At 42.1% G+C, this 27,609-nt stretch overlaps 1 protein-coding gene across 1 annotated transcript; it reads right to left on the reverse strand.

Moving 5' to 3' along the window:
- Window positions 1-454: 454 nt before the first annotated feature.
- LOC149274284 (diphosphoinositol polyphosphate phosphohydrolase 1-like) lies at window positions 455-27,609 on the reverse strand. The gene is made up of 5 exons (XM_089505678.1): window positions 27,514-27,609; window positions 3,382-3,492; window positions 1,296-1,340; window positions 766-850; window positions 455-615 (listed from the first exon to the last, which is right to left on the reverse strand). Exons 1-5 carry the CDS (start codon window positions 27,607-27,609, stop codon window positions 455-457), a joined length of 498 nt encoding a protein of 165 aa, XP_089361804.1.

A 27,609-nucleotide genomic window follows, 5' to 3' on the forward strand; every position in this document is an offset into this window, starting at 1 on the left:
GCCAACAACCAATGGCTAGTGAGGTAAGGTCTGGGGAAGTCACAGCATTTTTTGTCATAATGGTTTTTCAGCTAGAGCCAAGCCATAATGTCATTTTATATAAGGGTTTAAGTACCTCTCCCTATGGGCAGCACTCAGATCAAATAACAGAAAATGTTTACAGGGCATACTAGCAGATTAAAAATGTGATTAAAAAAGGACATGGTTCTGCGAAGATATAGCTATAAGGCAATAATGACAATAGAGTCAGAGAAGTATGATGAGGGGACTGGTGAGAATACAAACATAAAAAAAAAACAAAACGTTAATGCGTGTTAAAATGTATGAAATTAATTGTGCTGTCATGTGGAACACAGCATCTCTGCACAACTACAGGGTTTTTGCGAGGCTCTATGCACTGACCACATGAATCTGCCTCTCTAGAAGAGGGAAGAGTCAACATGTGTTTAATAGGTCATCTGACATCAGGTAATGGGTTCTGGTTGGGCAAAGGTATGGTGCCATTGCTGTGGTGGCAGTTCTGTATCAGACTTTGAAAGTAGGAGGCCTGAACTGGCTTGTGACCCTGCAAAGCACGTACTGCTTCTTCTATACTGAACCAGCAACGTTTCCGACCTGTGGAAGCAAAGTAGAGTAATGCCATCATAAGATCACTTGCTACAATTACCCATTCAGTACTTCTCATCAGAACCCATTGCAAAAATGTTGTATAACTCTTATGTACACTTCACCTTTACATACATCATGCATACTTTACATACATACCTATACTAAGTGAATCCTCCCAGTCTTCCAGGACTTCTGTGACTGTCAGCACATAAACATAGGTTCTGTGCTTCCGCTCCAGATTCTATGGATGAGAGATTAAAAATGGTAATTTCAATTATACTTGCTAATGCATTCCTAGAGCATATAAGCAGTGGCTTATTGGCAGCAGATCACTCTATTGAGAGTTCAGCCTCCCTGTCTCACTGGCCTCCCCAACCAGTCTATGAGTACTATGGAGGACTGTGCGGAGTCAGCGAAGCCTTCATTTTATTATGCTTGTCGCCACATGTCTTTAAGAAGGGAGAGCACTGGGCTACAACTCCATATCCTGGTGCTCAGCAGTAAGTATGGCAGCAAAGAAGGGTCAGCAGATGGTGCTGTCCTGGGTTCAGCCTAGGGCAGCGCAGAAAATAAATACGGTACTGCAAGTTGACACAACCCCCCTGTACATTACACTAAATAAGTTTTACTTTTTATATTTGTTGCACACAACTATGTAACATACATTATATACAGAGCTTGGATACCTCAAACACCCCCAGCAGCCGACCTAAATCACCTTTAACACCAGCCTGTTTGGGAGAGTAAAAAAAAAAAAGTTCAACAAACTTGCATAGAATAACTGCACGTTGTACATGTTATAAAAATACCTTTTTAAGGATTTGATTAAGGGAAAATCTGTTTTTTATATATTACAACCGTCATAAAAAAACATCTCCAATATCTCACAATGGAATTGTGTTAGGAGATTTGAAGAAGGACTAGAAGTTGCAAAGCAGCAGCATTCAAAGAAACCTGGATTATTTTTTTTTTTACGTTAAGTACAATTACTATTCTGCAGAGGCTTGTTAATGTTGTGAGGAAGAGGATTAATTTTGCTGTAGGACAACAATCTTCAACGTACATCGAAGCTGTGCCTGGTGTATCTAATGTTCAAGAAAAACTAGACACATAATTCTTATGTGTTTTCCACTGGAATCACTGGACCTCAAATCAATTGAACATCTTTGGGGACATTTTAAAAAACAGAATTCACTGTGATATCTCAAGCATTTGCTGGTGTCATATGGATTGTAAGCTTCTTCACAAACATGTAAAATCAATGGCAGACAAAGTTAAAGCAACCATTAACTTTTTTCCTTCTAGTTGTAAAAATTAACTTCCATTTGAGAAATACAAACCGGCCCTGACCCGTTGAGACAAGACTGTTTCTTACTCGTAGTACACTTTGGGACACAGGCTATAAAATTTTTCCAGTGTTGCTGTAATTTTCTTCTTTCTCATTTTGTGCACTCACACACAGGGTTTTCTTTAGATACCATTATTTTTATCATATCTAATTTACTATAAAAAAAAAAAAAAAGACTTGCTTTTATTTGAAAAATCTTTTACTTATCTACAAAAACCAATGAAAAAACCTGCTAAATAGTTTCTACTATTTATCCTGAGTTTAGAAATACCAAATGTGTTTTTGCTTTTTTCTGCAAGTTATTGGACAATAACCAATAGCCCCTTTATGCCACTGTGCCCCCTGATATAAGGAAAACTGACATCGCTAAAATAGGTATAAAAATATATGCTTTAATAAATAGACCAAAAAATAAACACACAATACAATATAAATATATGGACAATATAAACAATAAATCAAATATTACAGCAATCCAAAAATAAGAAAACACAAATTAAAGAATGCACATAATTAATAGATCCCGAAAAAAATTTCTACCTGCCCCACCAGGGGTTAATATAGCAGCAGATGAAACACGGGGCAAATCAGCATAAAAATAAAGATAATAGTCCAGGCTTAGCTTACCCAGTGCTGCTTCCTTGTCCTGTTTTTCTTTTGTTGATATATTAACCCCTGTGGGGCAGGTTGAAAGTGGCAGTGAAGGGAAGTAGCGGAGGTTGCACACATCGCGCACTAAAATCCAAATCCCCTGCAGCGTTGTAGGGGACCTGGATCCTCTCTGGCAGCCGGTAGGGGTCTGTGCAATGCGCGCAGACAGCCACTTCTCCCCTCTACTTCCGTTGGGGCTTCCATGATGGAAGCCGCGCCAGAAGGTCACATCAGTAATAGAAGCCCCAGCGGAAGTGGAGGGGAGAAGCGGGAGGGGAGACGCGGAGGATGTCTGTGCGTTTTGCACAGACCCTCACCGGGTGGCAGAGAAGATCCAGGTCTCCTGCAGTTTTGCAGGGGGATCTGGATTCTAGTGTTATAATCCGATCTCTATTTGAGGTCGGATTATAGAAGGAGGGGAGTTTTTCAGAGCATTTGCTCAGAAAAAACTCATTTTACAAATCGATAAAAATCTATTCAACTAATCAATTATGAAAATCGTTGACGATTTTCATAATCAATTATAGATTTTATCGATTTGTTGTTGCAGCCCTACACTGCTGTTAGTAAAAAGTAAGTCAAGGAGATGGCAGGGACCTCACCCACTAAAAAATATTACTCTGGATTACATTCCCATATGACAAAACCCCTCTGAGAGGTCAGGAAACAAAATGTTGTACAAAAAAAAAAAAAACGGCAAATAATTTGTCTATTTCACTTGGCGTGCACAAGTCTTATACATACTTCTTAATAGAGTAATGTGAAAATACTACCTCCTCGTAGACCTCACGGGCAGCAGCTTCACTGGGTTCTTCTTCTGGCTCTAGTCCACCCCCGGGTACAATCCAACGGTCTGGATACCGACTACTGCTTACCAAGAGCACCTGAAGAAGCATGACACAATTGATGTTGGTGTAAGATACAACACTACACTTAAACAGAAAATGTTTGTAAATTGAATTAAGACTAAAATGACTGGTTTATGTGTGGGGACACTGCCCTACCCAACCAATCTCGACTCCACATGTCACACACCTGGATTGACCAAATTTTAATGTATGGCATTATTACACTTTAAGAAGGGATGAAACCATTGAAACTGACTTGCCTCCAGTTGTTAATCAGGATTTGGATTATTCATTCAGCTACGCTCAGATTCCATTTCCTAACACTCAGAACACTTATTAATGAAAAAAGGAAATATATTTCACTGAAGCACATTGGTTTTAAAGAAGACACATTGTTTACAACGTACAGACCAAGAATTTAGAACCTCAAAACTACCCTATTAGGCCAATTTGTGAAATGCCAGCTATTATCCCAACCTTATCAAAACATGTCAATTAGTGTGCATCACAGAATCAAGGTTAGATGACAATGTGGGGCCTATTTCATAAGCAGCTGTTCCATGCAATTATCGTATTGGCTCGATTATAGGCCGCACCCTAAAAGTTAGGTGCTTTTTTAAAGAAAAAAAAAATCTTGGTAAAAAAACCACTTAGTTGCCCACCCCAGATATGCTGTCACTCTGCCCCCCCCATGAGATATGCTGCCACTCAGTCCCCAAGATGTGCCTCCCCCGAGATATGCTGCCACTCTATCCCCCCGAGATATGCTGCCACTCTGCCCCCAAGATGTGCCACCCTAGACTTACCAGTGCAGACTCCCCGGGGTCTTGCGGGGGCCATCTACGCAGTATGCGTATTCAACTTCCGATGTCGGCGCTTTCGCCGTTGGAAGTGCCAGCAAGGAAGATTGTTAACGTACATCGTGCAGACGTTCACCAGCTGCGGTGATGCAAGCATAAACAACCTCTGCTGCTGGCACGTCTGCACAATGTGCTTTAACAATCTCCCTTGCCAAGACTCTCCCTTGTGGGAATGGCAAGGGAGATTGTTAAAGCACATCGAGCAGACTGCCGGTGGTTGTTTACGCGCATCGCCGCTGCCGGTGAACGTCTGCACGATGCGCTTAGACAACCTCCCGTGCCAGCACTTCCCCGCTGCGGGGGATCTGTATCCTAACCCTGCTGCCTGCCCGGCTCCCGGAACTGCATGTCCCGGGCGTCGGGCGATACAAATTGCGCATTCCTACGCTAGACCACGAATATAGGCCGCACCCACACTTTAAAGACTTAAAGTGTGGGGGGGGGAAGCGCGGCCTATATTCGGGCAAATACGGTATATGGTGTTCCATCGCCCAAGACAAGAGTGCAAAGGCGGCGGATTAGTTAGTAGTCCAAATCTGTCTTTGGGCTCTAGTATCGATATCCAAAAACCATGAGAGGATCACGTTACCAAATTGTTATTAACTAAGTTCTATATAAATATATATATATATGTTGTTTGCCCGGGGTGGGTTGAGATTATATATATATATATATGATAAATGTTCTAATTCGTATTTCTCACGAATCCAGTATCAAAATCGATTAGTTGGCTGATTATTTTTTTTCCGATTAATCGGATAAAAAATAAAAAGATTTTTTTTGTTTATTTAAAAACCCCTTGACTGCTAACGACGGCATGGTGCCGTCGCTAGCAGTCCCAGTCAGGTGCTAACGACAGCACCATGCCGTCACTAGCACTACCTTACCTTGATGGAGGTCTGTGGACCTCCATCACCACATACCCCGGGGATCTGCCCCTCACACTGAAGGGCATCACCGGGGCCACCCGATCCGCCCGGTGACGTCACGCTCAATTTCTTTGGTATTGTAAAAGGAAAGAATGGTGTGTGCTTTTGTGAGTGTATGGAGATGATATGAAAGGTGTGGGAATGGTCAGTAATTAGGGTTGAAGCCTTGACGTGGCATTACTGATCACGTAGGAAGTTAAACTATGGCACAAAAAACTACACCCCTTGGCGCATCAAATGAGGGGCAGCATGTATTAGATAGAAGATCCAGCTCCACAAGTAAGGGTTAAAAATTCAAAATTTAATTAGACCAGTTAAAACATGATAGACAAAAAAAGAGAAAAAAAGAGAAATGTGCTCAAGTGATTGAGAAAAAATACGCCAACGCGTTTCAAACCTTACGGTTCTTAATCATGGCTTAATCATGGCTTTTTTTAAGCCATGATTAAGAACCGTAAGGTTTGAAACGCGTTGGCGTATTTTTTCTCAATCACTTGAGCACATCTCTCTTTTTTTCTCTTTTTTTGTCTATCATGTTTTAACTGGTCTAATTAAATTTTGAATTTTTAACCCTTATTTGTGGAGCTGGATCTTCTATCTAAACTGTCATTTGGATTAACCGAGGATATGGCTCGGCCTTCTATCCCGTGCTCCCTGCAATTTGAAGCGTCTCTGCAAAACATCTAAATGGTGAGCTGGAGTTATCTTTGTTTTTTTGTTACATTTTGCAGCATGTATTAGTAGCACAAGACTGGAGTGCTCAAGACATAAATGAACTTGTCGCTTTTAATTTAATTGTTTTTTATAAGTGTGATATTCACTTATTTGTTGTGCACATCAGATTTGTGATACAAATAAGACCTAATTTGGTGCAGCTGGGGGTGTAGTTTCTAAAAATATATAGTTTTGTTGGCATATGTTAACATCCCAGGCAGCTAGAGCTGTTTAATTGACGGCAGCCATGCATTACATTTAAAGATGTCTTTTGTGATAGTCTAGTAAATTGAACTTTTAGCGATACAATATTAGAAAAACACAGTCTACTGTTCTCAATTTCTGTTTATTTTAGACCGGTTACCTACTACAAATATTTAGCAACACAGGTTTTGATATTAAAGTTTAGAAAAATAAAATTACAAACTAGTTTTTATTGAATCGGAAGTGAAGAAGAAAAAAAACACTTTCCATTTTTGGCTTTATTTTGCAAACCTAATGAGACATACACATATAAATGGTATATTTGGAATCTGCTGCGTGTGCTGAAAAAAACAATATATGGTTTGTATAGTTTATTCCCAAGAAATGTACTTCTACACGCGTTTAAACGTGAGATGCACCAAAATGCCAAAAATGTAAGTATTTAAAAAAAAAATAGGGGTTTGAGGAAAGTGGACCTATATTTAAGTGAGAGGGGGAGAATTCCCTTGGGACACCAATTTTTGTCGTTTAAAATAAAACTTTGTTAGCTTAAAAAAAAATCCTGGCTCCTTGATTCAAAACAAATTTGTCAAGCCCTGGCCTAATATATCAGTAGGGCTGCAACTAGGGCTGAAACAACTAATCGATAAAATCGATAATCGATAATGAAAATCATTGTCAACGATTTTCATTATCGATTAATCGAATCGATTTTTATCGATTATAAAAATTATAATCCGACCTCAAACAGAGATCGGATTATAACACTAGAATCCAGATCCCCCGCAACGCTGCAGGGGACCTGGATTCCCCTCACTGTCGGCCGGTCTCTCACTTCCGTCTCTCTCCCCCTCCCATACACCCCTCTGACTCCTCCCCCCTCCCATACATCACTCTGCCTCTCTACCGGGCTCCGTTACTGACTTCATAGAAGCCTCAGCGTAAGTGAAGGGCAGTAACGGAGGCTGTCTGTGCGCATCGTTTAGACTCCCACCGGCTGACAGAGGATCATCCTCTCTGTCAGCCGGTGGGGGTCTGCATCGCACAGACAGCCTCCGTTACTCACCTTCACTTACACTGACAGCAGCATATACCAGGAGCTGTAAATTCATACATAAAGTAGATGTGTGTGGGGAAAATACACACACAAAAATACTACTGCAAACTTTGAAAAAATGCTGGTGGTAAAATGTGTGCATGCAAAGAGTTAATACCAGCATTTAAAATACCCTGTGGTGTCTAGTTTTCAAAAATATATGGTTTTGTTGGGCACACTGAAATGGCCCGGCTGAAAGATGTACCAAATAGGGCATGGGCAGTGGATCCCCAAATGCCAAAGTTCAACATTGAAAAATGTGCATGCCCCAAATGTGGCCCTTTTGCCCCCAAACAGCCAGGCAAAATGTGTGGTATCACTGGGCTCAGGAGATGTTGCTGAACACATATTGGGGTGCTTTGTGATAGTGACATATACGAGAACTTTTTCATTCATACCTGAAGTAAAATGTGTGTGAAAAAACAAATGCAAAAAAAATGACTACCACAAAGTTTGACAAAGACTGGTGGTAGATATGGTGCATGGAAAGAGTTAAAATACTAGCATTTGGAATACCCTGGGGTGTCTAGTTTTCAAAAATATATGACTTGATGGGGTAAATTGCATTGGCCGGGTTCAAAGATACCCGAAATGGCACATGGGGGGAAGAATTACCAAATTTGGAAAAAATGGCTTTGAAATAGCAAAACACTACCTGTACTTATTGCTCCATAACGTGCAGAAAAAAGCAAAAAAACATAAAAACATTGGGTATTTCTAAACTCAGGACAAATAGTAGAATCTATTTAGCAGGTTTTTTTATTACCTTTTATAGATGAGTAAAAGTTTTTTTCAACTAAAAGTTAGAAACATTTTTCTAAATGTTTCACCATATTTTATACTTTTTTTAATAGTAAATAATATGATACAATCAAAACAATGTCATCTAAAGAAAGCCCTTCTTGTCCTGAAAAAAACAATATCTAATGTGTGTGGGTTCAGTAAACGGGAAAGAAGAAAATTACAGCTAAACACGAGCAGCGCAGAAATTTTAAAACGGCCATTGTCACGAAGGGTACAAAAAGTAAAATCAGCCTTTGTCACGAAGGGGTTAAAGTGGGGGTGCGGCCTATATTCGGGGTCTAGCGCCCGGGCAGGCAGCGGGGTTAGGATACAGATCCCCCGCAGCAGTGCAGGGGACCTGCATCCTACTCTCTGATACACTCAGACAGCCTCCCCTGCCAGCACTTTCCACGGGGGGGTGCCGGCACGGGAGGCTGTCTAAGCGCATCGTGCGGATGGTCACCGGCTGCGGAGGTTGTTTACCCGCATCGCCGCAGCCGGTACCGTCCGCACGATGCGTTTTACCTCTGCCCCCAAGACTTACCAGAGCAGACTCCCGGGTGTCTTCCGGGGCAGGTGGGGGACATCTACGCAATACGCGTATACAACTTCCGGCCCCGCAAGACACCCGGGAGTCTGCTCTGGTAAGTCGGGGGGGTTTCAGAGTGGCAGCATAACTCGGGGGGGGGGGGGGGGACAGTGGCAGCATATCTCGGGGGGGGGGAGGACAGTGGCAGCATATCTCGGGGGGGGAGGACAGTGGCAGCATATCTCGGGGGGGGGACAGAGTGGCAGCATGTTTTTTTGGTGCTTTTTTAAAGAAAAAAACGGTTTCTTTAAAAAAGCACCAAACTTTTAGGGTGCGGCCTATATACGGGGGCGGCCTATATCCAAGCCAATACGGTATATACATATATATATATATATTATATATAGTGGGCGGTCATTTTCGGTTTCGGTCAATTGAATGCTGAATTTTCGGTTTTGGTCTATCCCCAACTGGCAGTGTTAGGAATCACTGCCGATTATCATGGAACAACTGGAGAAAAATAAGTGTGCATACATGGCATCAAGAAGTAGACTGGAGTCAAAATAACATTTCTGTTTCCAGAAAAACAGCCCATGTCTGATGGCTTTTGAAGAGCTATATCATGTTACCAAAGACCGTTGTTCCTCAAGATACAACTGCCAAGTTTCAAGACAGGTAATGCATGTCTAGACATGAATACTGAAAAATGTAGTAGTATCCAATATTGCTTTTTCTGAATTTAACACATGTGGTGCTGTATATTGTAAAATCATTAGAGCAGATCACTGCTTATGTTTTGTTTCTAAAGTCTAAATTGTTATTTAATGCAATATTTGTTATGTCCGGTTTACTACTATATAAATCAGTTAACAGTACCAAAGTTCCCCAATAAGAGTTGACAAGCCTGATAAAATGGCAACAAAATCACTTCACAAAGTCTCATAACTAAAAAGGTAAACTTCCCTGTGGGCATCCAGCTGATGTACCCTTACTCATCAATCTATACCTGCTCTACTCACCAATTTTGGTTACAGCTTTTGTTTTGCCAATAATACTTAATATTTGCTGCAGATGAAAAGTATGCGTCTGAACAGCAAACGAGCCTGTCCTATAAAGCTCCAGAGATCATTGTTTCAACTAGGGCTGCAACAACGAATCGATAAAATCGATAACAATCGAATATGAAAATCGTCGGCAACGATTAGTTGAATAGATTTTTATCGATTTATAAAATGAGTTTTTTCAGAGCACTGAAAAACTCCCCTCCTTCTATAATCCGACCTCAAATAGAGATCGGATTATAACACTAGAATACAGATTCCCCGTAAAGCTGCAAGAGACCTGGATCCTCTCTGCCATCTGGTGAGGGTCTGTGCAAAACGGGTAGACACTCTCCGCTGCTCCCCTCCACTTTCGCTGGGGCTTCTATTACTGAACCCAGCGTCACATGACCTTCCGGCGCGGCTTCCATCATGGAAGCCCCAACGGAAGTGGAGGGGAGAAGCGGCTGTCTGCGCGCATCGCACAGACCCCTACCGGCTGCCAAAGAGGATCCAGGTCCCCTACAGCGCTGCAGGGGATTTGGATTTTAGTGTGCGATGTGCGCAACCTCCGCTACTCCCCTTCACTGCCCCACCAGGGGTTAATATATCAACAGAAGAAAAACAGGACAAGTAAGCAGCACTGGGTAAGCTAAGCCTGGACTACTAGCTTTATTTTTATGCTCATTTGCCCCGTGTTTCTTCTGTTTATATATTTACCCATGGTGGGGCAGGTAAAAAAATTTTGGGATCTATTCATTATGCGCATTCTTTAATTTGTGTTTTTTATTTTTTGATTGCTGTAATATTTGATTTATTGTTTATATTGTACATATATTTATATTGTGTATTTATTTATTTTTGTCTATATTTATTAAAGCAGGGCTTGCCAAATTTGTTGTGAATCTAGGGGCCAGCTAAAAAAGTTAGGAGCCAAGATTTTTTTTTTATTTTTTTTTTTTTAAACTAACAGTTGGTCAGTAGTGATCCGATCATCATCAGCCCACTTACTAAACTCACAGCATTTGACCTGGAAGCAGCCTGGACTTTCAGGTCTGTGCTGGGTTTTTTTTGTTTTGTTTTTTTAACTCTTTCAATGCTGATGTTCCATTGGAGCACAGCATTGACTGATATTTAGTCCCCACAAGCTTGTGTGGACAAATGTTAACCCCTGCAATGCCACGAATGTGTCATACACAATTGTGGCATTGAAGGGGTTAACGCTGCACTGTCGCTCTCATGGAGCGATCGGGCAGCAGGGGAGGGTTGGGGCTGGTCTCCACACTCATGTGGAGACCGAAGAACCCTCTCCCCCTGTCCCTGAAGCTGCCTCTGGCAGCTGGGATGCAATTGCTGGTCTATAGACCAGCCATTGCAGGGGGAGTCTCTGATGACTGCTGTAGGCTTCCATGCCTACAGAAGTCATCAAAGGGCTTGTGGGGGCTCGTTTTTGCTGTTGCTGGCCTGCCTGTGCTTCCAGGCAGACCACCAGCAGCAGAGCCCCGTACAAAACAGTAATTAACCCCAAAATTCTTTGTTGACATGACGACCTGGCGCCTGGGATTTGTCAAGCCCTGTATTAAAGCATATATTTTTATACCTATCTTAGCGATGTCAGTTTTTCTTATATCAGGGGGCACAGTGGCATATAGGTAGGGCTGCAACTAACGATTATTTTCATAATCGATTAGTTGGCCGATTATTTTTTCGATTAATCGATTAATCGGATAAAAAAATGAATGTACATTTTTCATTTATTTAAAATAATTTAATAAACAAATGATGTTAAATACAAACGCAGAATAAAAAAAAAACTGATAAAATGCATTTCTTGTCTTTATTTCCCAACCAGCCCCCCCAATTTATGCACATTTGAGCACAGGCTTGCCACGCTGCCTCCCAGACATGCCACTCCACGCTGCCTCCCACATATGCCACTCCACGCTGCCTCCCACATATGCCACTCCACACTGCCCCCCACATATACCACTCCACACTGCCTCCCACATATACCACTCCATGCTGCCTCCCACATATGCCACGCTGCCTCCCACATGCACATTTGAGCCCAGGCTTGCCACGCTGCCTCCCAGACATGCCACTCCACGCTGCCTCCCACATATGCCACGCTGCCTCCCACATGTGCCACTCCATGCTGCCTCCCACATATTCCACTCCATGCTGCCTCCCACATATTCCACTCCATGCTGCCTCCCACATATTCCACTCCACGCTGCCTCTCACATATTCCACTCCACGCTGCCTCTCACATATGCCACTGTGCCTGATACGCCTTATACCCCCTGATCCCACTCCATCCTCCCCAGACATGCCACACTGCCTCCCAGACATGCCACGCTGCCCTCCCCACATATGCCTTATATATCGTATATGCCTTATACCCCCAGATATGTCACTCCATCCTCCCCAGATATCTCATAGTCCCCTCAGAGTCACAGGCCTGTTCGCATCACACTGACACCATACTTTTATAAATAAGTACTGGGTTAATCTTCACTGCCCCCCTTTATCTCTAACTGCACCTTAAGTTAACTTCATTAAATTAACCCTCAGTCCTCATCATTAAATTAACACTAAACACCCCATTAACCATAACTACCCCTAAATTAACTCTAAATACCCAATCAAACACAACTACCCTAAATTAACCCTAAACACCCCATTAACCACAACTGCCTCAAATTAACCCCAAACACCCCATTAACCACAGCTGCTCCTATATTAACCCTAAACACCCCATTAACCATAACTGCCCCTAAATTAACCCTAAACACCCCATTAACCATAGCTGCCCCTAAATTAACCCTAAACACCCCATTAACCATAGCTGCCCCTAAACACCCCATTAACCATAGCTGCCCCTAAACACCCCATTAACCATAACTTCCCCTAAATTAACCCTAAACACCCCATTAACCATAACTGCCCCTAAATTAAACCCCACCTCCCCTAACTTTCAGCAGCCCAAATATTAATTTTATACTTACAGTTAGATGAGTGTCACGGCCATGTGGTTCTGGCCTTCTGGGAGAAGGAAGGGGGCGGGGCCAGTTGTCACAGTGATTACAGGGAGGGGCTGGTAAGTAGGAGCTGCTGCGAGTCACTGAAACGGTTTATATAATGAGGGGTATTTTTCAGAGCGTTTGCTCTGAAAAAACCCTCATTTTATAATCTATAAAAATCGATTCAACTAATCGATTATGAAATTCGTTGGCAACGATTTTCATTATCGATTATTATCGATTTTATCGATTAGTTGTTGCAGCCCTACATATAGGCATATCAGGGGGCACAGTGGCATCTCAGTGGCATTTAGGGGTAAAAGGCATATCAGGGGGCATGGTGGCATATCAAGGGTATAAGGCATATCAGGGACAGAGTGGCATATAGGAGGTATAAGGGGGCACAGTGGCATCTCTGACATATAGGAGGGTATAAGGCATATATGGGGGCATAAGCCATTCGTGGGGCAGAGAGGCAAGCTGGGGGTGAGATGTGCATAACTGGGCAAAAATGGTTTACATGAATATTTACTAGTAAAGCTTTTTTTGGTATTTTTTGGGTTCTTATTAAAATATAGCTTTAATTATTATGTCAGTAAAATAAGAAGGCAAATCGTGAAATGCCATTGTGATAAACAGATAAAAGTGTTAATGGCACATCTTAATGTAAATTATAATTTTTTATTTTAAATAAACAAAAATTTGCATATTGTTTTTTTTTTCCCGATTAATCGTTTAAATCGGCCAACTAATCTATTATGAAAATAATCGTTAGTTGCAGCCCCAGTTTCAACACACACTACCTTTAAAGCATCTAAAACTATATCTGAAATATTTTCATATAATGATTAAGATATTTCCCTAGTCATTTAACTTTTTATTACTGCTCCTTTATTTTTATTTTCTTATTCGTACCACTTGTCGAAATAAAATAAAATAAAAGTGAATACTTCCCTATAGGAACACTGCCGCAGCCCAACAAAACACTCCTCTTAGTGTTCAAAAACGTACAAAACGAAGAATAAAACTGTTTGTACCTAAAGTACATTTTTTACCTAACATATCTATATGAACCTCTCTCTCTTATCTATCTCCCTCATCACCATATGATTTCCTGAAATTATAACTTTCATTCGTCAGAAGGGTTCCGTATTCTTGCTTATATACAGCATAGGAAGTTACTGCACCATGTGGTTGTTTTCTGTTTTATATTTATAGAATTTTAAAGAATAAAAGAACAGAACCTATTTCTGAAGAGCCTCTTGTACTGACATTGTTTGTGAGTGCACCTAATACTTTTCACATATCTGAAAATATATCAATATCACACTATCATATATATTTTTTCTTTTTTCCCATATACACATGCGCCCCGATTGCTGTTTTGTTCGTACCACTTGTACTCCTTGAGTGTCATTTATTGCACTGCCAGCAAGTTGTGTCCCAGGCAGACTCACCAAACATCAATGCATAATAAAGTACTTCATGAATACTTTAATACGCATTATTTTAAAAGGGGAAAACGTACTTACCTTAGAGAGAAGCCGTGGCTTCCCATGCTCAGAAGATTCTCACCATGCCAGAATCTCCCTATGCATTTGCAAGGACACCACATCAATTTAAAAGGACCACTCAGCTATCATTTGTATTAAAATGCATATGATGGCATTTGATTTAAACACCAATTAATAATTGCTTTCTATGCATAAATACCTAAAATGTTCTGCAAAAACATTTAATCTGCACTTTACAACTACTAATATAAATTAACAAGTTATCTGTGATTATGTCTATAATAATTACCTTAGGGTGACAAGTTTAGGGATCAGCTTTATAATTAATGGAGCCAGGCAGGGATCTATTCAAAGAGATTAATATAAAATAACAAAATATATTAGACGGCAGCAGTAAAGTTTTACCTAAAAAGAAAAATCTGTTTAGAACTTATGTTGAGATTTACAACTAAGTAATACCACTAGATGTTAATATTAGTTAATACTTTTAATAATTTTCAATACTAGAAAAGACATTAATCTTGAACGCCTCTGCCATCTAGAGGTTTGACAGGAGATAATACTTTTCCACAACTTATCAACCAGAAGCAATATATTTCCATTACATACACCTAAGCTAGTGTCAAACAGGCAGTGCCAGGAACGAACGCAAAATTCCTCCACAAAACACAACAAACAAATTTTTTATTGGAGGTAAACTCATCTAAGTAAAACGTATCTGTAAGCTGTGACACAAACAAGTGTTCACGTATTATAATTTACTATTTGGATCTGGTACATCAAAGTAGGCCGTTTTAATAAAGCATCTAAAGTAAAAAATGCACAAATAGTGCACCTATTGAAGGCATCTAGTGTATTTGATAACACCACCTCCCTTGGCAGTGAATTCCATACCTTTATTGTTCTCACTGTAAAGAATCCCTTCCTTTGTCGTCTATGAAACCTGCGCTCTTCCAGTCTCAGAGGGTGACCTCTTGTTCTTTGTATATTTCTGTTGATGAACAGGTCACTCTACAGCTCTATATATTGGCCCTGCATATATTTATATAATGTTATCATATCCCCTCTGAGATGCCGTATATAATTTTAACTTTTTCAGTCTCTATTCATAACTAGTATCTCCCAATCCCCTTATTAATTTTGTAGCCATCTGCTATAACTGAGAAACCAGGGTTGTTTTGTTCGATGAGGTTGTCTACCTTATTGATAAGTCACATCAGTCATAAACCCGCATTTGTCATTAAGTGACTTTTTTTTAGAACCAATTCATTACTCAAATCACCGAGTAGAATGGCTCATGGGTAAACTGCAATGAAATCTATTCACTATAATCTAAACCACTACGTGTTTTTAGCCTCTTTAGAAATTTAGACTATTTGAACACGGTACTTGTAATTGTTTATTGCGATTAGTTGTTTAAATGAGAAGTCGTGCATGTATTCTGAGGTCTCAGGCTTTGACACTGCATAGTTTACAGTTCAAAATACAGTTTCACGTGTAATGCTTCAGTCCCAGGGGTTTTTGGTACCTCAAGTCCAATTTTGCCATTTTTGCGGTATGCAAGTTCAGCGATTATTCCCCTTTCCTGCTAATAGTTTACCCATGTAAACTATATATTGTTTTATCAAGGAGAGAGGGCTTTCTTTTGATACTATAGTTAATCCGGTGAAAATGAAGGATGAGAAATTTAGTAAAAACTAGCATAAATTAGAAAAAAACTATTTTTTATATATATATATATATATTTTCCCCTCTCCTAACAAAATTAGGTAAAGTGAGAGAAAATCCCCTCCAAGTGGATCAATTCCGGTGTCCTGATTTCAGAAATACCTCATTTATATAGAATTTCCATACTTTCCCAGCCCTTCTAGCGAACATTCTATAAGGTGTACATTATTCTTTACAAAGTCGTAGAATGTTTACATTAGGTATGATGGGATTGCAACTCTAATTTTAAACAAATAAACCAAAAATACCCACAAAAGTATATATATCTGTAAAGCAGACAACCCAAACTATCGTATTAGGGGTATTTGGGCATTCTTCATGCAGCTATTTGGCCACCAATCACTGTCACCAAAACACTTCCGTGTTGCTTAGATTTTTTTTTGCACAGGGTATGTGTTACGGCAGAGAAACCCGGCCAACATTGTTTAGCTGCATCTTCTGATTTCTCACTCTCCTCCCTGTGATCCCCTGCAATCTCCATGCAAGTCCCCATAGACTTCCATAGAGATCACAGTGTCTGATCAGTGCCTCTTCGGAGACCCTGCAAAGGATACCCTGTCCACCGATGACCCTCCGGGTGACGTCAGCAGTGATGTGACCCGGAAGGGAATGCCTGATCGCATGATCGGGCATTTAAAACAGTTTTCCAGTGTTCGCGTCAGCAGCTGTTACAGGTGATTGCAAAGCAGAAAGCCAGCAATGCTGGCTTCTGCTGACAGAGGGGAGCCCAGATCTCTGCTGCTGTCCCTGCCGCTGAAAAAAGGTCAGGACATAGCGGTTTGTTCATAAGGGTTTCTTGAGATGCGTTTTATGGATGTACCGGTACGTCCATAGGGGACTGAAGGGGTTAATGTCTATAGAAAAAATAGTACTTTTACTTACCGTAAATTCTTTTTTCCTTAGTGTAGTGTCAGTACCACGGGGTGTCGCTCTTCCTGGGACAAGGACCTAGAACCGAAGAGGTTAAGATACCTCCTAACCCCTCCTACTCCTCCCTATAAGAGCCCCGGCAGCCCTCATACCTTCAGAAAGTACCAAGAAACACAAGATAGCTTGCAAAAAAATAATTTTAATACAAAAATGCACAGGGAGGGATATATGTACTGACACTACACTAAGGAAAAAAGAATTTACGGTAAGTAAAATTACTATTTTTCCCGTCGTGTAGTGTCAGTACCACGGGGATATAGCAAGATGACCCCTCCTGGGTGGGGAAAAAACGGTCACGAGGTAACTGCCTGAAGCACCTTACGCCCGAAGTCAGCATCAGAGGAGGAGAAGATGTCTAGCCGGTAATGCTTGATAAACGTGTGAAAGGAAGACCAAGTAGCTGCTTTGCATATTTCTTCTGGAGATGCCGAAGACCTTTCAGCCCAGGATGTAGCCATAGCTCTGGTGGAGTGAGCAGTAATGCGGGATGAAAGAACCTGACCACTGAGAGAGTAGGTTAAGCGAATAGTATCGGAAAGCCATCGCGATATCGTGTGCTTGGAGGCCGCATTGCCTGTGGATCTACCAAAATAATTAACAAACAATTGATCCATGGAGCGGAAAAAAGCAGTGCGGTCTATATAAATTCGTAGAGCTCTGTGGACGTCTAAAGTGTGCCAGAGTGATTCTTCCGGAGTTGAAGGAGACGGGAAGAAAGAGGGCAAAATTAATGGCTGATTGACATTAGCTTCAGAGATAACCTTGGGCAAAAAAGAAGGATTAACATACAGGACGACTTTATCTTGGTGGAAAATAGTAAATTCTGGAGCCGCGGAAAGAGCTTGAAGTTCACTGACCCTCCTCGCTGAGGTAATGGCCACCAAAAAAGCCGTCTTGAGGGATAAAAATTTTAGAGATACCTCTTCCAAAGGTTCGAATGGTTCAGAGCAGAGTGCTTGGAGGACCAATGACAAATCCCAGGAGGGAAAATGCGAACGTCTGGGAGGCCGTTGAATGATGGCAGCCTTAAAAAAACGCCTGACGAGAACTTGGGACGCCAACTCCGACAGGAGAAAATGACTCAGGGCTGAAACCTGTCCCTTAAGCGTCGAGACTGTGAGACCCGCTGAAAAACCTTCTTGCAAAAAATCCAGAACAGAACTTGTGGGGGGAGAAGAGAAATCCAAACCTTTGGAGACACACCAGTGGAGAAATTTATTCCAGACTCGAAGATAAATAGTGGACGTAGATCTTCGTACTGAACCCAAGAGGATTTCTGACATAGAATTGGAAACGCCTCTGCTCTGGAGGATCATCCTTGCAGCAGCCAGGCCGTCAATCTGAACTGCAGAAGAACATCCTTGGACAGGTTCTTGTTTTCCAGAAGATGGGAGGAAACTGGCAGCTCCCATACTGAAATCGCCATACTGAGCAGCTCCGAAAACCAACTTCGATTCGGCCAATAAGGGAGAATAGCTAAAACCCTGGCTCTGTCTACCCGAATCTTTAGGAGGATCCGAGGAATCATGGCTACTGGAGGAAACACATAAGCCATCTTGAAAGACCAAACCACTGACATTCCGTCTAGCAGGGGGGGATTGTCCTGCCTGTAAAGGGAGGCGAAAACTGGCAATTTCCTGTTTTGTCTGGTCGCCATAAGGTCTATATCTGGTAGGCCGAATCTTTGAACTAGGAGAGAAAAAATGCTCTTGTCCAGGGACCAGTTTGCTTGGGAGCAACGAGATCTGCTGAGATCGTCTGCCAGACAGTTGTCTACTCCTTTGATATGTGTCGCTGCTAAATCCTCCAGGTTTCTTTGGGCCCAGCGCATGAGATGGTCTGAAAGGTCCTGTAGCCTTGGAATCCGGGTGCCACCCTGTCTGTTTATATATGAGACTGTGGTGGCATTGTCGGACTGGATTCTCACAGCTTTCCCCCGTAATCTTTGACCGAAGGTCTTGAGTGCCAGGAACACAGCTTTCAGTTCCCGAAAGTTTGATGATTGGGCTTGATCGATTAAGGACCAACTGCCCTGACTGCAGAGGTCGAGTAGATGAGCTCCCCAGCCTACCTTGGAGGCATCCGTGGTGAGGGTGATCCAATGACGTGGTAGAAAAGATCGCCCTTGGGTGAGGCGCTCCTTTGCTTTCCACCAATTCAGCCGGAGTAAAACCTCCCTGGATACCGTGAAGGTAACATCTAGATCCTCCGGTCTCCTGGACCACTGTTGTAGGATGTCCCATTGCAGGGGTCTCAACTGCGCTTTGGACCAGCTTACTGCCGGAATACACGCTGTAAGACTGCCCAGGATACTCATAGCCAACCTGAAGGAAAGGGTTGGATTTTGTTGCAGAAAGGAAACCTGATTCTTTATCTTCTTGATCTTGGAGCGTGGGAGATAAAGTCTCGAAGAGACGGAATCCACTATGAGCCCCAGAAACTGGATCTTCGTAGTTGGAATCAGGTTGGACTTTTTGTAATTTATGATCCAGCCGTGTTCCCTCAAGCATCGGGTCGTAAAGCTGAGATGTGCCCGGAGCTCCTGAGAAGAACTTGCTTTTAGCAGCCAATCGTCTAGATAAGGGACGACTGTGATCCCCTCTTTCCGTAAAGCCGCTGCAATAGGAGTTAAAAGCTTTGTGAAGATCCGAGGAGCTGACGACAGGCCAAAAGGGAGAGCAGTAAACTGGAAATGACGAACTCTTGTCCCGACTCTTATGGCAAACCTGAGATATTTCCTGGAGGCTATGGCGATAGGCACATGGAGATAGGCATCTTTTAGGTCTAACGTAACCATAAGGTCCCCTTGTCTCAACAGGCGGGTAACCGTGAGAATGGATTCCATTCTGAAGTGACGGTAAGGAATATACGCATTGACTTTCTTTAAATCCAGAATTGGACGGAAGGACCCATCCGGCTTTGAGACCAGGAAGAGACGGGAATAAACTCCCTGAAACTCCTGATACTTTGGAACAGGCTCTATGACACCCTTTTTTAGAAGGGTAAGGCTTTCGGCCAACAGTGCTGAGTTCTTCACCTGAGAGGGGCAACACGAAATCAGGAACAGAGGACGAGGAAAACTGGAAAACTTTATCCTGTACCCGTCCGCAATGATCCTGAGGACCCAGGAATTGTTTGTGGTTTGCCTCCATTTTGGTAGGAACCATTGCAGACGACCTCCAACACCGTCAGAACTTCCTACCCTCTGGTTTCTTAGGGTGTTCCTGAAACTTTCTCTCGTGTTGTTTACGAAAGGCTTGAGTCTTGAAAACTGGTTGAAAAGGCCTGGAAGGTCTATACTGGTATCGCTTGTTCCATCTGCTTTTCCTATCCTGAGGAAGTGCCTTTTTAGTATCAGACATGTGTCTGATCAGTTCCTCCAAGGAAGAACCGAATAGCTTGGTTCTTTCAAAGGGCAGATCGCATAGAGTAGATTTGGAGGCAGTATCTGCTGCCCAGGAACGTAGCCATAATGCCCTTCTGGCAACGGAAGACAAACCCATGTTACGGGCTGAAAGCTTAAGGCCCTCTTCTGCAGCTTCCAGCAGGAAGCTGTTAGCCAGTGTCAGGTTTTTAAATAGTTTAGACAAACCTTCATCCATAGATTCTGAAAGACTGCCCTCTAAGGACTGCAACCAGACACCCTGCGCTTTAGCCACAGATGCGCTAGACAACGCCACTTTACACTGGAATCCAGATGATTGGTAAATACGTCTGCAAGACGTTTCTGCCCTCTTATCCATAGGATCCTTAAGACCAGCCACTTCACTAATGGGAATGGTCGTACGTTTGGAAAGCTGGGCTATCTGGACGTCTACTTTAGGGATATCTTCCCATTTTTCATCGCCCTGAAGGTAAAAAAGCTGCTTAGAGTGCTTTGATATAAAGGCTCTTTTGCCTGGATTATTCCACTCTCTATACATGAGATTCTGCATGTGAGATAACATGGGCAACCCTTTGGGGTGCGCTGACAGGTCTGAATCCTGAAAAAGCCGTGAGACTTCCTTAACAAATTTACGCAGCTCCTGTGGAGGAAAATTGGTCTCATCCTCTGACTCCCCACTAGATGAAGCTGAATAGGATGAACTAGAAACCTCCCCAGAGGATAAATCAGAATGAGGGGATAATACCCTCTTACGTTTGTGGGATTTAAGTTTAACGGGTTCCACAGGTGTAGCTGCTGCTGCTGCTTTAAACGTTTCAAACGTTTGCGCCAGGTTGTCCTGGAACCAACCTAAAAAAGACTGCATGTCTTTTTGTTTTTCTTTTGCCAAACTCTCAGCAGAGCAGGCGTTGCAAAATTTCTTCTTACAACCATCCGGCAACGGAGTGGCACATTCAGTGCACGATAAATGTTTGGTTTTAACCACAGCCTTTTTTGGAGCAGGTGTAAAAGATTTCTCTTTATCCGGCTTATCTGGTGAAACCGGACCAGACATCTAATATAAAACACAAAAAATATACAGGGCAGAGGATTTGACAGGGTAAGATTAACCAAATCCTACCTTACAACTCCTCAATCCGTGGGGGGGGGCTGGTGACACGGAAATCCCAGTGTTGACAAGCTCCTCTGCTGTCAGACTGGGCAGCACAGCTATATATATGCGAAAACCAGTTAGTTTTCGCGCCCTGAACAAGAGAAACTGAATCACGCATGCTCAATAGCGTGTCAGTACTCTTGGTGGAACGCAGCGCCCTCTGGCGTGCGTTCCACCGCTGTGCGCATGCTCCAACCTGCCGGCATAGGAGCGCGGCGTCTAAACGGCTCCGTAACGTCGATGTGGACGTTACTCCTCGCTCTGCTCACCACCCGGGGAGCAATCGGAGGGAACCCCCGGACACAACCCGTGTGCCCCACCAACGAAAAAAACAAAAAAACAAGGAACAAGGTCCGTCCCTGACAAGGGACAAGGAAAAAACTGAAGGTATGAGGGTTGCCGGGGCTCTTATAGGGAGGAGTAGGAGGGGTTAGGAGGTATCTTAACCTCTTCGGTTCTAGGTCCTTGTCCCAGGAAGAGCGACACCCCGTGGTACTGACACTACACGACGGGAAAATTGTATTATACTTCAGAGACTTAAATAGTAAAGTGCTTGGCTTTTCCTTTTGGGGAAGTTTCATACATTGTAAAATTAATATTTAAGAGTCCCCTAAACACTCACCTCCAGGATAAGGTTTATAAGTAGTAAATTACTATACCAGTGTCTCCTTATTCAAGTTTCTGTTGTGTTTTGATACTGCAGATTGGGTGATGATACGTAAAAACATTAAAGATTTCCCAAAGAAGCTGGGAAACAGACATCTAAAAAGGGGGAAATCATGAGCTTTGCGCCAAGGGGAGGTCTAGGCAATTAAGTTCCAGGACAAAAGTGATTTGTGCCTCCTTACCACAATCCACCAGCCAGTCTGCCTGTAGCTGGTATACAGAGGAAACCAGTCTGAATTAAGGTGTACAAAACATTTTGGGGAATTGATGTAGGAGGGCAAATACTCCAGCCGTATTGGGCAATGAGAAATAACTATGCTTTGTATAAAAAGTAGATATTTATGTGTTGGAAATAGGAACATACAATGCTTTATTTTTTTTTTTTTTTAATATCAAAAATGGAAAATCCAGGGAGAAGATACACGTTTCTGCAATAACAGCTCCAAATGGTTTCAGATTTCATCTGACAAAATCCCAGAGCAGGGCTTGACAAATTTGTTGTGAATCTAGGCGCCAGGTAAAAAAGTTAGGAGCCAGGATTTTTTTTAAGCTAACAGTTGGTCAGGAGTGATCTGATCATCATAGCCCACTTACTAAACTCACAGCGTTTGACCTGGAAGCACCCTGGACTTTCAGGTCAGTGCTGTTTTTGTTTTGTTTTTTTAACTCTTTCGATGCTGATGTTCCATTGGAGCACAGCATTGACTGATATTTAGTCCCCACAAGCTTGTGGGGACAAATGTTAACCCCTGCAATGCCACGAATGTGTCATACACAATTGTGGCATTGAAGGGGTTAACGCTGCACTGTCGCTCTCATGGAGCGATCAGGCAGCAGGGGGGTGTTGGGGCTGGTCTCCACACTCATGTGGTGACCAAAGAACCCTCTCCCCTGTCCCTGAAGCTGCCTCTGGCAGCTGGGAAGCAATTGCTGGTCTATAGACCAGCCACTGCAGGGGGGAGTCTCTTTGATGACGACTGTAGGCTTCCATTCCTACAGGAATCATCAAAGGGCTTGTGGGGGCTCGTTTTTGCTGTTGCTGGTCTTCCAGGCAGACCACCAGCAGCAGAGCGATCAGGCAGCAGGGGGGTGTTGGGTCAGGTCCCCACACTTGTGTGGGGGCCCAATCAACACACAACCCCCTTCCCTGAAGCTGCCTGTGGCAGCTGATAACACGATTGCTGGTTTAACAGCAACCGTGTTTTCAGCCTACAGGATCACGCCATGGGAGTAATCTCAGGCTCGGGGGCGGGCTCTGTGTGGCTGTGCTGTCTGCCCAGACTCCTGGGCAGACAGCAGCAGCGCCCCCGTGTGGTGACTCAGCCTCTTACATCCACAATTTTTTCTGGATGTAAGAGGCTGACAAAACCTAGGCGCCAGGACAAAATTCTCTGTCGCCATGGCGACCTGGCGCCTGGGATTTGTCGAGCCCTGTCCCAGAGGCTGTTAGAAATATAGGTAAAACCTGGTGCAGTACGTTTCCCATTTAAAACTTCACTTCCAGAAAATGCTACAGGTAGGTAAACAGGATTCACTTGGCCGAAACCAAAAATGACCCCCCCACACACACCTTAAATAAAAAAATAATAATAATTAACACACCAAAACTGGACAAAAAAAAAATATATATCATATATATGTCTTGTACAGCAGGCAATTACTTTCAAGGGATCCATGTATAAAGTGGATATAGAGGCAAAGGTGATAATTGTTAACCTTATTTGCATGCGCCTTGTGGTTGTGGAAGCACCATGAGATTTCTGAGGGAAAAACAAGCCTTCTGGCTTGTCTGGTGCCTGTAGATGAGTGTTTAATAATACTTCTACTACCCCTTAAATTTAAGTGGAAGGGTTTCCATCACCTTTTACCCACCATAACTTACGTAATGATATATATAATTGCTAACAGCAATCACACTCCTATCAAACCCAGATTCCAGCATGTACTGGCTGACTTAGCATGATAGGCGTGCGATTGCTGTTAATTTACATATATTTATTATTATTAATAGTGTTATTGAATTTTTCTGTCCAATATTGGTGTATTACTTACTTTTAATAAAAGTGAATCAATGGCAATATTACACATATATATACACACACCGTATCGGGGGTTTAGCGCAGGAATGCGCAGTTCGTGTTGCCCCAATGCCTGGGACATGCAGTTACAGGCGCGTGTTTTTTTTTTCCTTTTCATTTCAGCAGCAGGGTTAGGATCCAGATCCCCTGCAGCGCTGCAGGGGACCTGAATCCTCCTCTTCTGCGCGATGTGCGTAGACAGTCTCCACTGTCGGCACTTCCGCCGGTGCTTCTCCGTTATAGACACCAGGTAGTCTGGGGGTGGCACTTCTAGGAAGCAGAGTGGGATATAAGGGGGGCAGAGTGGCACATCTAGGGGGCATAAAGCATATCTGAAGGGGCAGGTATGCATTTCTAGCATAAAGCATATCAGGGGTTATAAAGCATATTAGGGGCAGAGTGGCATATCAATAAGTAAGGTGCATTATGAATTAAGTTGGGGGGGGACCTTAAAATGGCTATTGGTTTTCTGTCTCTATATAAAATATGCTGACAAACTGATAGATACCAAAAGGTGTTAATACATGTATTCCTTTTCATTACCGTAGATAAAATACTGTTTTACCATTCCACTAATATGTATTTTTTCTTTAAACATTTTTTCTTTAAAATAGCACCAAACTATAATTGCTAACAGCAATCACACTCCTATCATGCCCAGGCAGCCAGTACATGCTAGAATCTGAGCATGATAGGAGTGTGATTACAGGCTCACTATGCCACCCCCCCATTTACACATCTGTGCAAATACATGTGGAAAGAGCCCTGCTCACAAGCTTACAATTCGATACATGTGGAAAGAGCCCTGCTCACAAGCTTACAATCTTTCACGTGTAAAAACACACACTCATTCATAAATTCACAGATACTAATCATTCCATTAATCAAGCATACTTGCTTGTACACCCTCCCCCATCGCCTTACAAGAACTGCAGATCTCTCTGCCTCTGTCTTTGTGAACAACTTCTCTTCCCCAGCCCCCTAGTGGGAAGAAGTAACGGAGCAGTGTCATGTGACATGCACTCACATGACTCCGCTGGGTTCATGCTTCTCCTGGCAAGTACAAGAGACGCTGTTCGCACAGAGCAACGCACAGGTTAGCATCCTGGCCCCTGCAGACGATTATTTCTGGCCGTTTTGTTTTTTTTATTATTTTTTATTTGGCATTTTGCAGATAGTGCCCTTTTCTGCCACCGACATCCCTAATTATTATTTATATAGCCCCAACATTTTACGCAGCACTTAATACAATACATATATTCAAGGGGTATGACAAGACGAGAATTGACAGACTAGGACAAAACGATACATGTGGAAAGAGCCCTGCTCACAAGCTTACAATCTTTCACGTGTAAAAATAGTTTATTTTTTTCACTTTTTCAGTTTCATAAATGCCACAACATCCAGTGATTCACATTCAGTACTATGGGGCTTATAAATTCCCAGAACAGTTAAACCTGCACATCTTCATAAAGTAGGGAATTAGCTGAATGTAGACTGGGGTAATTTTTTGAAGCACAATACTTTGTGTGCGACAAACCTTCCAATTGTGTAAGATTTACAGAATAGCTAGCCTTGGCATATAACGACAGAAAAAAAATAAAAATAAATAAATGCTCAGTTAAGTAATCTAGTACGGCAACTCTCCCAAAAAAAGGACCTTGTGAGGTCAAATTGGGAATCTTGAACAGAAATGCAACACCAAGACATAGGTGACGTGCAGAAGCATGGAGTGATATTTTGTCCCTCCATTACTGTGTCTTAACCCCTTCACAACCACCAAAGTACCAGGTACAGCATGCCAAAGTGTGCCATCCTGAAATAACGGGTATTAACCTCTAAGATCCCTTAAAGGTATTAATCTTGCAAGGTCTGCCCAAGCAAGAGAGAGAGGGTATTAAAACAATTACACACAAATTATTAATAAAAAAAAAAAAAAAAAAAAATCACTAACACTATAAAGTACTGTAACCTAACCGTACCTATCAATATTCTGTAACAGAACACCTACAATACCCCTTACACTATCTGCTTGCCCCTGAACATTTTCACTAAACTACTAGCATGCAAATAACTAACCTGAAAGGTAAATAGGTTGTCTTAAATCTTCAAAGGGTGTATATAGTTTTATGGTGTTAAACTGAAATTTGGGACCTCTACTGAGGCATGTGGACATGGGCGCAGTAAGTAGCCTGTCAAAGTTCCAAGTTTGAAAACTGAAGTGCATATGTTCCAATTTTAGCCCCACAACATATGAGAGGCATGACTTCTCCATGTATGTGGGGTATTGCTGTTTCTGAATACAAATCAAGAAATTTTCTTTGCTCTCTCTCTTGTTCTCTCATAAAAAAGTGAAGCTGCATAGTCAATGTGAAAAAATTTTTCTTTTTTTGTTACACCAACTTTGGAAGGCTCTGCTGTGGATTAAACTGCACGGGACATGTCAAAATGCCACTAATCAGATTTCCTGTGTGGTCCAGTTTTTGGAAATACATGGTTTAATGGGGTTAAATTAAAATATGGGACCTCTACTGTGTCTCAAAGGAGATATAGACCGAGCAAACTGATCGGACAAAATTCTGTGTGAAAACCAATGCGCATGTTCCAATTTTAAAACATGCAGTGCCAACAAAAATGCCCTACCCATGCATGTGGGGTATTCATCTACTTGCGGGTGTTTCAAATCGCAAGTAGTTTCAGTAATTTCACCTACCCAGGGAAAATAATGTACTGACATACTATGTTTGCATAGGATGGGTTTGTTAAAAATGAAGTAAAAAATAAAATAAAAAAAATGCAATCTTTGAGACAGATTGGCGCTAAAATGGTTAACTAAAGAGTGTTAAAATGAACCTATTAAAATACTTTGGCATGTCAACTTTAAGAAACAGCTATGGCTGTCATTCCTATTTAACTTTCAGTGAAACTGGAAAAAATGGTTTATTTTTCTAATTTTCCCCACATCTTTAGATATTTTTCATACCGAAATTAGTATTGTAAAAAAAAGCCTTACACACACACATATATATATATATATATATATATATATATATATATATATATATATTGAAGGGGGACGCTAAATGAGTTAGTGGGCAATCACAGCTGAATAAGAACTGCTCTAGTCGTAGTAGACATAGTAGAAAAAAACCCTGGTTCTGAGGGCATTAAAGTTTCTCTAAATGTTTTGACAAAAGACAAATTATTCTTTTTAAATAGACACCCTAACTATAAACAAAATTACCATAAACGGCAAACATCCCTACAAATTAAGCTACCAGAATTTAGGTGAAAAGTGAGAATGGTGTTTTAATTCGACCATTAGTTGCCGCAAACACACCAAAAACTTACATACATCATTGTCGGTAACACAACTCCATACACACATCAGCCTCCCCATGCAATATACAATGCAATATACAAACTTCATCCTCGGCTCCGCTCCGGAAGCACACACAGGCCGCCCGTTTCTTGTAACCGTCCCGGTCATATGTCCGGGTCTGATTGCTCTTCGGCTTCAT

Source organism: Sceloporus occidentalis, unplaced genomic scaffold, assembly GCF_023333645.1.
Source record: "Sceloporus occidentalis isolate IW3139 unplaced genomic scaffold, rSceOcc1.0.p SCAF_339, whole genome shotgun sequence".
Classification (NCBI taxonomy): domain Eukaryota; kingdom Metazoa; phylum Chordata; class Lepidosauria; order Squamata; family Phrynosomatidae; genus Sceloporus; species Sceloporus occidentalis.